Source organism: Neophocaena asiaeorientalis, unplaced genomic scaffold, assembly GCF_003031525.2.
Source record: "Neophocaena asiaeorientalis asiaeorientalis breed wild unplaced genomic scaffold, Neophocaena_asiaeorientalis_V1.1 scaffold7, whole genome shotgun sequence".
Taxonomy (NCBI): Eukaryota; Metazoa; Chordata; class Mammalia; order Artiodactyla; family Phocoenidae; genus Neophocaena; species Neophocaena asiaeorientalis.
In genome coordinates, this window is record NW_020185337.1 from 4,842,915 (window position 1) to 4,854,959 (window position 12,045).

At 40.4% G+C, this 12,045-nt stretch overlaps 1 protein-coding gene across 2 annotated transcripts in view; it reads right to left on the reverse strand.

The window, feature by feature from the left end:
- Window positions 1-9,741, reverse strand: part of USP38 (ubiquitin specific peptidase 38) — a 32,999-nt gene extending 23,258 nt beyond the window's left edge. For both annotated transcript variants that reach the window (XM_024736155.1, XM_024736157.1), the window contains exons 1-3: window positions 8,572-9,741; window positions 6,903-7,038; window positions 978-1,107 (exon numbers count right to left, since the gene is read on the reverse strand). In XM_024736155.1, the coding sequence (XP_024591923.1) occupies window positions 978-1,107; window positions 6,903-7,038; window positions 8,572-9,253 (948 nt within the window). In that variant the 5' untranslated portion in view covers window positions 9,254-9,741. The remainder of the gene's footprint in view (window positions 1-977; window positions 1,108-6,902; window positions 7,039-8,571) is intronic.
- Window positions 9,742-12,045: the final 2,304 nt, after the last annotated feature.

Below are 12,045 nucleotides of genomic sequence, written 5' to 3' on the forward strand. Positions count from 1 at the left end.
GGAGGCCCCCGAACCCAAAAAAAAAAAAAAAAAAAAAAAAAAAAAAATCTACCTATCTATCTATATATATATATACATCAAGGGGTGATGATTACTTTGGACCAGGGTGGTAGTGATGTAGCTGGTTAAAAGTGGTAGAATTCGGGATATATTTTAAAGGTGGAGTCAACAGGATTTGTAAGATATGGACTGAGAGAGAATGAAAAGAGACAAGAATAGCTTCAAGGTTTTGGGCCTGAGCGTGTAGAAGGATGAAGCAGTCATTTAAGATGGGGAAGAACAGGTCTGGGAGGGAAAAATCAGGGGTTAGATTGTGGATAAGTTGAACTTGAGATCCAACTGTCTAAGTTGGGTAAGTGAATATGGAGTTCATGGGAGAATAATGGACTTGAAATATAAACCTGGCAGTCATTAACTTAGAGACAATATTTAAAGCCATGGGTCACTATAAGTATGGACTGAGAAGAAAGTGAACCAGAGATGTGATTCTAAGGCACTCCAAAGTTAGAAAGATCCACTACAGGAGACTGAGAAGCCAGTGAACTAGGACAAAAATCAGGAGAGTATAATGTGCTGGAAACTAAGGCAGGAAAGTGTTTCAAGAGGGAGTGATCAACTATGTCAACTGACTAACAGGTCAACGAGAGAAGGCTTGAGAAATAACTCCTGAGTTAAGCAACACTGGAAAGCACTGGTGTCAAAGATAGCTTTGGCAGAATAATGGTGGTAAAAGTTTGATTAGCTAGGATTCAAGAGATAATGGGAGGAATGTGTTTTCATAATAAATATTTGAAAACAGCAAAATTATTTTAATTACCTAATCTTAAGTAGCATTTTAAATTTCTAAAGCCCATTCAAAAGAAAACCAAAAACAAGACCACATTCAAAATTAGACACTTTAAAGGGGACAACCCAAAGATAAACAGACGTATTATATGGGTCCATATATTCCAAAAGATTTATACACTCCCACTTACCAGTTCTATCTTCAGTAAAGTAACATCTATCAAAATAGTAAACTTCTGGACAGCTGCCAGTCCTTTCAGGAGTGCAATCACCCATGTGTCTACATGCTGAGCCAACGGCCAGGAGAGCCAGTCAATCATTCTGAAAATTGAAGGAAAACAAAACTATCAGCATTGAAAATATCTTTAACATTACTTATTGAGGAATAACAGGAGTTATACTAGATAATCACTCACTTTGTGACTCAAACTGAGCTTGCTTGTGAAAAGTACTATTCAAGATGTAGAAATGACTATAACGGGTGCTAGAACTCAAGGAGTTTCCAATCTTGTAAGCTGACAGTTTCTTATATAACATATTTGCATAAAAATAATTTCTGATAAACAATCATTTTGCATAAATGCAAAGTTTTAAACATGCCATATAGTGAGTGGTATCAATAATTTATTAGGCAAATTTACTCTAAGAAGAACAGTTAAAATACGGCTATCTGGGACTTTCCTGGTGGTACAGTGGTTAAGAATCCATCTTCCAATGCAGGGGACACTGGTTCAATCCCTGGTTAGGGAACTAAGATCCCACATGCCATGGGGCAACTAAGCCCGAGTGCTGCAACTACTGAGCCCACACGCCACAGCTACCGAGCCTGCACCACAACTAGAGAGAAGCCTGTGCACTGCAATGAAGAGCTCACGTGCCGCAACTAAGACCAGATGCAGCCAATAAATAAATAAATATTAAAAAAACAAAAATATGGCTATCTGAACTGAGACATATGGATACAAACCAAAATTTCTCCTTTCTGGTGATTACAGTCTAAATATGAAATGCAGTGTTAAAAAAGACTATATTTTGAATTGTGAAACAGGTCTCTTCATCCCTTTCAAAATCTTACCATACAAAGACAACAAGAAGAAATTTCAAATAGATAAAAGGGCACCAAATGTGTAAATACTGAAGTGGCCTCATTTTGTAATAATGAGTGTTTTTCTTTTTGAGTACCAATGCCGTTTAATGGAAATAAAGATAAAGTAATATGGGGTATGATGGAGACTATCCTTAATGTTACACATCAACCACAATGAAAAAGACTGCTTTTGGAAAGCAACTGGGCCAAATGTTCATATTATTTGATCCAGTAATCCAATTGGGAGGACTATATAATATAAAAAATAGTAAAACAAACCAGGATTTTAAAGTCAGAATGATATAGTTTAAAAATCTCAATTCACCATTTATTAGCTGGGGAACCCTAAATACTTATGTAAGTTATTTAACTTCTTTGTGTCTCAGTTCCTTATCTGTAGATTACGGATAAATTTTACAGGACCGATGTGAAGGTTAAATGAGTTAATACACTGGAAATACTGCGAATGTCTTTCTTCCAAATATTTACACATGTGGCAATAAATAAATACTTTGATTGTACAAAATGTAAAATATAAATACTAAGTACATAAACACGTGACCAAAAGAGCAACTAACATGTCAAAAGGACTGACTTTCATATTGATATGTTATAAACTATCTATCAATACATCAACATTGGAGTGTTATCTTTATTAAGGTTTTTGCTCTTAAGATTAAAATGTTCCATCAGACATTAAGAGTGGCTCCAAAGTTCAAACTCATTTTACTACAAGTTATTTGTATGTTCCCTCTGCTCCCTGCACACATTTTATCTCCCTTCTTGTTTTTCTGGCCAACAATGATGGTTGTAAGTCATTAAAGTAGTCCCTAACAGCTGTTCCACATCTCTCAACTATTGTTAGCCTGGTTTTCACAAGTCTGTGGCCACTCTAAGTACATGAAGTAGAAAGTAGAGATACTTGCATTTGTGTACAAAGAGTATATTCACTGCAGCACTGCTTATGATACAGAAAAAATGCAAATTATCTAAATGTCCATCATAAGGAAATGGCTAGATATACTATGGTATTGATACTATGAAACATTATGTTGAGTTTTAAAAGATGAGATAGATCAGTATGAATCTACCAACAGGGATCTAACACAGAAAGATCTGAGATATTGTTGAATTAAAAAAGAAAAAAATGCTGGTAAATCTTTTTTTTTCTTTGCGGTACGCGGGCCTTTCACTGCTGTGGCCTCTCCCGTTGCGGAGCACGGGCTCCGGACGCACAGGCCCAGCGGCCATGGCTCACGGGCCCAGCCACTCCGCGGCAGGCATGTGGGATCCTCAAGACCGGGGCACGAACCCGTGTCCCCTGCATCGGCAGGCGGACTCTCAACCACTGTGCCACCAGGGAAGCCCGGTAAATCTTCTTAAAACTGTTTTTTGTTTGTTTAAAAGAAAACATATGAGTACATATTGTATATATATTTTTTAGTGTAAATACGTACACAAAAAAACATGTGGTTTAGATATGGAGTATATGTGAGCTCATCTCTTTGGCTGTATGGACTCTTCCCCATGGGGAGCAAAGTCCCAGAGTAGAACCAGGTTGGGCTCCCTAGCACACAGGGCCCAAGGCCAGAACTCCCTTTAGCTCAGGTCTAAGGGGGGTACTAGTAAAGAGTGAGGGGGCAGAGTAGAAAATTCCACTTGGCCGTGGCTTTTCATTATCTCTAATCACCCAATCAGCCTTTTCCTCCATCCTCTCCATTTCTAGCTTCCCATCTCATAAGCCTCTAGTCTTTATCTTATCCCATGTGTACCCAATCTCCTAACCACCCTAAAGATACTTCAAGTCAGAAGTAACACAAATTAGAAGCCACTCATTCAAAAAATATTTGAGTATCTATTATATAATAGGCACTGTGTTAAGTGCTAAGAATATAATAGTAAAATATGGTTTCTGCCCTCAAACTGATAAGGAAAGTTAGGAAATTCTCAACAGTCACACAGTAAGTACTAGTACTGGTATCTGAACTAAGCTCTGCTGGCGTATAATGCAACAGCTTTGGCTACACTTTAATTATATTCTAGTCTTGCTTCAATTTGATTGGACTTACATATGCTCCAATCCTCTCAGACAAAGGCACTATAGAATCAGTTATTTTTATGGTTAACTACAGTAATCTTATCCACCATGTATTGGTTACACTTTGAATTTTAAGGACACTTAACTCTGATAGGCTGATTTAATTTCTTACTATTTAAAGAACAGTTAGCTGTAGTTGTAATAAATCTTCTTTCCTCTGTTAGATTGTGGGCTTAAGAACAGCGATCTTGTTGTTTTGCTTTTTAATCTTTAATCTTTGATCTGCATTAAAATGGAGCTCAAATTTGTTGAACAAATGAAACCATTTCTCTCTATAGCCGAAAATCTTAAAATTGGCAATATTATGAAAGGCCACAAAATAGATTTAATCTTAATTTGTAGAGAATAAAGCCAATTTCCACTTTATTGTAGGTAGCAGCTTAAGGGCTAGATCCAGCCTTCAGTTTTATTTGTTCCAATGTTTTAAAAATTAGAAAACTCCACATAAAAACTGGATTTCAGTCTCCTTTTGAAAAATCAGATTAGCAACACTGAACTCAAATTTCCCTGTGATAACAAGACAACTGGAGTTGACGATCAGCTTTCTCTTTCAGAAAATGCTTGTATACCCCATTCCCTATTACTTCAGTTACCCCGGCCTATTTCATACTTTAATGTTACTATCTGGTTCTTGTACAATACCTGCATTTGCATTTCTTTGGATTACAGAAAATGACAGTAAAGCATGACAAGTGCTATGTGTGGGGAAGCGTAGAGTATGGGGGAGTAGAAGGTGGGAGTGTGATAAAAGTAAACATTACTATTCTTTTCAATTACATTTGCAATACAAGAATAATTACTCCAGGTATATTATAAGTTAAATAGGATCATGTCAGATAAATTGGAAATGCAATGGAAACTGGATCACAACTTTCCATAGAAATATAGGTAAAAATTAATTTCCAAATATATCTTAAAAATAAATTCGTAAATTGGACACTATGGTTGTTATGAAGAGGTTAAAAAATTAAGACTAAGAGTGCCATACAGAACATTATAAATCAACTATAAGAAAAAAAGAGAGAAAAAAAAAGACGAAATGCTAGAGGGCGAAAATTGTACACATGTAGCTTTCTGAGACCCCAAAATAAATACTTAAGTTTACAGGTTACCTTATGACTGTAATTTACAACAGGTGCACAGAAACCACTGTTCTAAATCCTTACATTTTAGGGGACTTCCCTGGTGGTCCAGTGGTAAAGAATCTGCCTTACAATGCAGGGGCGTGGGTTCCTGTCTTCTTCTTGAACTAAGATCCCACATGCTGCAGGGCAACTAAGCCCGCACACCACAACTACTGAGCTCATGCGCCTCAACTAGAGAGCCCATGTGCCACAACTAGAGAGCCCATGTGCCACAACTAGAGAAGAGGAACCCCACACACCACAACTAGAGAGAAGCCCACGCACCACAACTAAGACCTGACACAGCCAAAAATAAATAAATAAATCCTTACATTTTATTTAAATGGGCTATGCATACACACATATATGTGCACACAGGAAATAGAAAAAAATTATAAAACAAAACCAGACAGATATGAAACAAGAACAGGAAGACAGGAAAAGCTCAATTAGAAAAATACAGTCATTGAAATAAAGACACTCAATAACTGGAATAATCTCTATAAATGGGTACCTTTGAAGGAAAAACTAGTAAATTATAAGACAGTATTGATGCTCTTCCCTTAGATCACCACAAGGTCTGCACCCTCATTTCCTTCATATCTTTACTTCATGGTCACCTTCTCAGTGAGGCCTTCCTCATCTATCGTATTTAAAATTGCAAACCATTCCCCATGCTTTCTTGCTTTCCTATCTACTTTTTTCCAAAAACGCTCATCACTATCCAACATACGAAATTATTTTACTTACCATACTTAATGAAATCTAAAACAAAATCAGTTTTAGGATGTAAAACTTAGTTTATGTACCACTAAGGCAAGAAAAGGCCTGTAATCTAAACTAGAACACCAATGACTGTACCTTTCCACATTTTAGCATCTCTGAGATCAGGATGTATCTCTTCAAATATGTTACTGATATTGCCTGCCTGCCTCCCCAGCTAGAAGCCCGTTAGGATATTTCTACCCATTTGTTCAATGAGGTTTTTAAACACTGCTTGGCACTCATGGTAAGTGCCCAATAAATGTGATTTGAATAGTTGAAAGAATGAATGATTGAATTAATAAAAGCACAAGAGTTCTGAGAAGCAAAAATAACATTAAGTTTACACCTAGAAATATAAGAATGAAACTGCAAAACATCAAGGATAAAGAGAAAAGCATAAACATTACCAGAAGACCCTAACTACTCACAAAGGAACGATAATCAAATTGACTGCAGACTCCACATCAGCAACAATAGATGCCAGAAGACAATGCAGTATTGTTTTCAAAATGCTAAGAGAAAATAACTATCAAACTAGAATTCTGTATCTTGCCAAATCATCTACTTGGGAGTAAGCAAGAAAAAAACCCCATTTCAAACAAAGGCTAAGAAAGTATTACCCAGAGGTCCTGGTTGAAAGAGAAAGTAAAAGTATGTACTAAGTAAAAGTATATACTTAGCCAGAAAAAAAAAGATCCCAGAGGGAGGAAATAGGTTGCAGGCAACAATACTGAGCAAAGAAATTAGTAAAGTATATTGATAATCCAACCAACTCCTGGCTGAACAGTAAGTGTATATGTGTGCTATATTTTTGGGATTTAAAAAAGCTGAATAGAAAACAGATTTGTGAGTTACTGGATGCCTGTCAAGCCTATAGTAAGGTAAACAATTCATTTCAATTAATTTGGAGAGTGTTTATATATTTGATTCCACAATATCAGTTCTAAACATTTTCCTAAGTTTTTCATTACCCACAAAATACAGCAAAATATCTCCTCCTCCCAAATCTACAATTACCATCTATGGTGTTATGAAGAAGTACCTGCAAAGAGCTTGGGTCATACTTGCATCTTTCACATTTGGATCTGTAGTAAGGCTCCTGATGAGAACTGTTATCATCTGAAGAGGAATGTGCTGCACAAGGCTTGCCAATGCCACAGAAGGTTCAAATGATGCATCTATTTTTTAATTGAAAAGAAAAAGGAACATGGCAAGAAGGTTCAAGGGAAGTATTCAGAGAGAACAACCATTTACCACCCCTCCACCAAGCAGTTGTTACACTCCATCTCATGCGTAGACTCTAACATACAAGGAATGTTAAACTGCAGAGACGAGAGATTAAGAGTAGTAGTTCGACAGTACTGCAACATAAAAACTATTCTTCACTATGGCCATATTTAGTCTGTAAATTACTTTATTTTCTTGCATTCTTTAATATTGTTATTGTCGTGTTAAAATATTCATTTGTAAAGCAGTAGTCAGAAAAGACATGCAAGGTATCATAATTCCCATTTTAGATCCTCCAAAGTAACTTACCCCTATTAATTATAGTAGTCATCACATTGTTCTAAGGAAAAATTTTTAAATCACTTAAAGAAGTAGAAACTAAGATAAATTGGGGGGGGGGGGACTTTGCTTAAACTACATGAAAATTAAGCAAATCCAAGATGAGCAGCTTTACTACTACAGTTGAAAAAGTTCTGGGGAAATCGAACTGTTATAGCAACACAGGCAATACATGAAAAATTACAATTAAAAAATAAACCAAAACTCAGATAATGCAAATATATAGTTGGTAATTCTTTCATAAATGTACTTAATTCATCAGGAAAGCATGGAGCCTGTTAAAACTCTACTCTTATTTCTTATTCTCAACATAAAAGGAGGATACCTCCTTCACAAGTTCAATTTCGAACAACAGCCAGAGAACGATTGTACCAAGCAGAGAGGGAGTAAACACAGTTTTGGATCTATTGTTTCACAACTTACAGAGCTGGAAGCTCCATGTCCGAACAAGGAATGCAAACATACAGGTAAAATTCCCGAGTGAGAAAGGATTTTCCTGCTAAGTATCACCTGATCCCTCCCGGATTTCTAAGGACACGATCCGTGGGCTATTGACACCTGGAGCGCAAAAACACCTATTTAAGTCTTCATACTCTTTCCCTTCACTCGTCCACCTGTATCTACTCTCACAAACTACTGCAGACATAAAATGTCAATATTCAACAACGACACAGTTAACTAGGATAATCTAATAATAAATGGCACACAGTCCATGAATTAAAAAATGGAAAAATTCAGAAACTAAGGAAAAACTCATGATGGCAAGATGACAGAATCACAATACAATAATGATACAGTAAACATTATTATGCGGCCATTAGTCACTAATGAATAGAAGCTTTTACATAGTAGCTGTCGTCTTCAAAGCATTCCATAACTTGAGCAGAAGCTGGGTAGTTAAGCAACTTGTTTGCTGCCAAAGGTCTTAGACCTCGACGTTCTCAGCCTCTAAACTGGAAACACTGCCCGTTTTTTAATGTCCAAAGTGACAGCCTGAATAGGGCAGTGGATAAGAATTTGGATGAAGGTGTTAAGATCTCCTCTCCCATTAAGATGTTTTCAGAGCAGGGAAACAAACACGGTGTGTACGTAAGAGACACACACTAAATTTCCGAGAGATTTTCTTGGAATGTAATGACCCTTACCTGTGGAAGAAATGCTTGCAAAAACTTCTTGCAGGGAAGGCAGCAAGGTGGAGGGCTCGGCCTTCCAGATGTTCTGGAGCAAGTTACTCACTTTTGTCACCTGTGAGACATATTCCCGCAGCTCTTTCTCCTGGGTGGACACGCACTGGAAGTGGCCTATCGTTCGAACCAGCTGTTGGCAGAAGGTGATGGACAATTTCCCTTTGGGGATGCACTGCACGAAGTCGGTCAGGAGGTCGCTCAGTCGGGCGCAAAGCTGCGGCTCCGGCCTCTCACACACCATCCGCAGCACCTCCACCTGCAGCAGGCTGAAGAGGTCCAGCACCGACGGGCAGCTCATGATCAGCTTCAGGCCGTTGTGAATGTAGTCCAGGATGGCTACGTCCTTCCTGTCCAGCGAGTGGTAGCCCTGTTGGAGGAGGCCCAGCACGAACGTCTTATTGAAGAAGGACTCGAACTCTGGCCGATGGTAGCGCGCGTAGGCCTCCAGCACTTGATGGCCCACCTGCCGCTGAAAGGGGTCCTGGCCCTCCAGGATGAGCCGCGTCGTCAGGTCAAACATGGCCTCGCATTGCGCCTCGTCCAGCCAATGCTCCGCCGACTCCACCACCTTCCGCACGATCACCCGCTTGAGGGGCAGCGGGTGCGAAGAACTCACCAGGCCCTCCAGGATCTTGTCCATTGTCGCCACGCTGCAAGGCCCGGCCCAGTGAGTAAGGAGCGGGCGGCCACGGCCCCAGGGTGGGCCAGGAGAGCCCCGGGGCGGAGGTGAACTTGGAGCGCAGCAGCAGCAGCGGGACCGACCACCGCCACCGCTGCCTCAGTAGCCACATTTATCGGGCAGGGGGGCCCATCCAAGCCCGGGCGGGAGTTGGCAAGCCTGGGGCGCGTAAGAACCGGCACCGCCTGCGATGGGCCTAAGAAGCCAGAGGCCCGCACTCCGCCGCCGCCCCGGGCCCGCGGAGCCTCAGCATCAGCTCTGAGGGGCCAGCGGGGTCCCCCGGCGGCTACGGGTGCTCAGGGGCCGGGGCTGCGAGCCAGTGGATGAGGAAGCGCGCCTCCGCGTTCTACGGCACCGTGGGCGTCCGGGCTTCGGCAGGTCGTGGGATGAAAACCGCCCCGGGTTGAGTCAGGAGCCGCTGTCACGGACGGTGCCGGATCAGCCGGGGAGAAAAGGGGGTGGACACCTTTGACCCGGATTCAGAAGGTCCGGCAAACAGGAAGTGGAGGACGTTGGAACCTCCGGAAAGGCCCGCCCCTCCGCCCCTTCGCCCCGCCCCACTCCTTTCCTCCCTCCCCTCTCACCGTCCTCCGCCCACAATCGCCTCCTCCCTCCCGGGACGCGCTGGCACCGCTGCGCTGGGACCCCCTCGCTGACCCGCAGCTTAGCTGCTGCGCTGGCGTGGCTGCCTCTGGCTGAGTGGGGCGGCTACCGTAGTGTCACTGGGGATCGTGTGTAAGTCACAGGAGGCTTCCCGGGAGAAGCGGCCGGGAGCGGACGCGTTGGAGGTGACTACGACTCTACGAGTTCCACCTTCCTATCTCTCTCCGTTCTGTCCGAGTCAGGTTACTTGTGAAAGGCCGAGAAAGTTTTATTTATGTAAAATCTTGTGAACGGGAAAGTTTTGGAAACACGAGTAGAAGAGCATTTGGGGAGAAAGTAAGGAAAAGAACTCAATCCGGATTGAAGGGAAATCGTTTGAGGTCGTGGCTCATTCATCAAGAAATGAGCTAGGGTTCCTAAATGAGATTGCCTTTCTCTTGCGTGTGGTTATTAAAGTAAGGGCTGTACTGGTGGCCGTATGCGTTTAGAGACGACCCGTTATCTTTAGCAAATATCTTTTTAATGAGCTTTTGTGGCATGTCGAAAATTTATGTTGTCCGAAAAATGGGGGGAGAGTAAGGAAAATGACAGGTGAGAAAGAATGAAAGAGTACTTTGAAAATAAAAAAGGTGAAATTTTCACAGTATTTACGTGTAGGCTGACACTGAAGATGGTTTACAATAAAGAAGAATAGATGGAGTCATCACGCTTGTACTCTTTCAAGTTAAATTCCAAGGATTCGCCATAAGAGTTTAGGCTTTCATTGGAGGCCTTTAAATTGGAAAATATTGCCTAATTATAGCTCCGTTAAGACTTGACTAATATGATTGTGAAATCAGACGTTAACGGCCTGTAAGACAGACGAAACTTTAAAACGGTTTAGTTGAAATGTCCAGTAGAAAAAGGAACAAAATTGTAAGTTGTTTACCTTGCTTAATAGTGTTTTGGTTTTTACCAATTTACAAAATGGTTACACCAATATATTTAACACATCAGTAAGGATAATCTTGAAAAGAACGGCTGTTTAGATAAGGTAGGAGCTGGGTAGAGGAAACTTGAGACCGAGTTAATTTTCAGGAAGCGATTTAAGATAAAAGAGAAATGAAGTAATTGATGGATCTAAGACAGTCATGCTAGAACACAGGAATAGCTTTGGAACTTTTCCTTTTCCAATAGATGTAAGTAAAACTACAGAGAAAAGTTTGCCTTTACTGGGAATGGTGCCACGTTGGAAGACAAAAATAAGGTAGAAAGTAAAGCATTAAGAGGACTGAGTGGTAGGATTGTGGATATGCTGATATCCTGTAACTTAAATGCTGAGATGTAAAATTAACAATACTTAATAACTATCTGTTACATCCTATGTTATGTGACAAGGGAATAACAGGAAAGAAAACAATATTTGTTATATATATTAATATATAGTCTAAGCAAATATTTTTGTTATATATATAAGCAAATATATTACACATTCATAACGAGAAAAGGAGGAAATACTTATGACAAGTCTGTAAATGGTCATGTTATAGTTGGTATTTATAACAGCCTACTATTTCGTATTTCCTTTGCCTTCAGCAAGTACCTCAGCTGGTTGTAGTTCTTTGCTTGGTGGAGTGACCCAAACCTTCATTCCTGAAGAATTTGGGCCATTGCTAGTCCTACCTGGATTGGATTGTTGTAGATTTCCATTGATTTTAATCACAGAGCATAGTAATACTAAGAGATGCCCTAAGGGATCTCTTGTATTCCAGACAATGCATTCCTTATCTCCATTGTATTAATAGTAGAGTTGCTGTCCAATTTCCTCTTGATAGTGAGGATTAATCACCCCAGCCAGCACACTAATTCCCTTCTTTGCATGTTTTTTTTTAAAAAATAGATCTTTATTGGAGTATAATTCCTTCACAATACTGTTAGTTTCTGTTGCACAACGAAGCGAATCAGCCATATGCAGACACGTGTCCCCATATCCCCTCCCTCTTGAGCCTCCCTCCCACCCTCCCTATCCCACCCCTCTAAGTCATCGCAAAGCACCAAGCCCGATCTCCCTGTGCTATGCTGCTTCTTCCCACCAGCCAACTATTTTACATTCGGTAGTATATATACGTTGATGCTACTCTCACTTCGCCCCAGCATCCCCCTCCCACCCC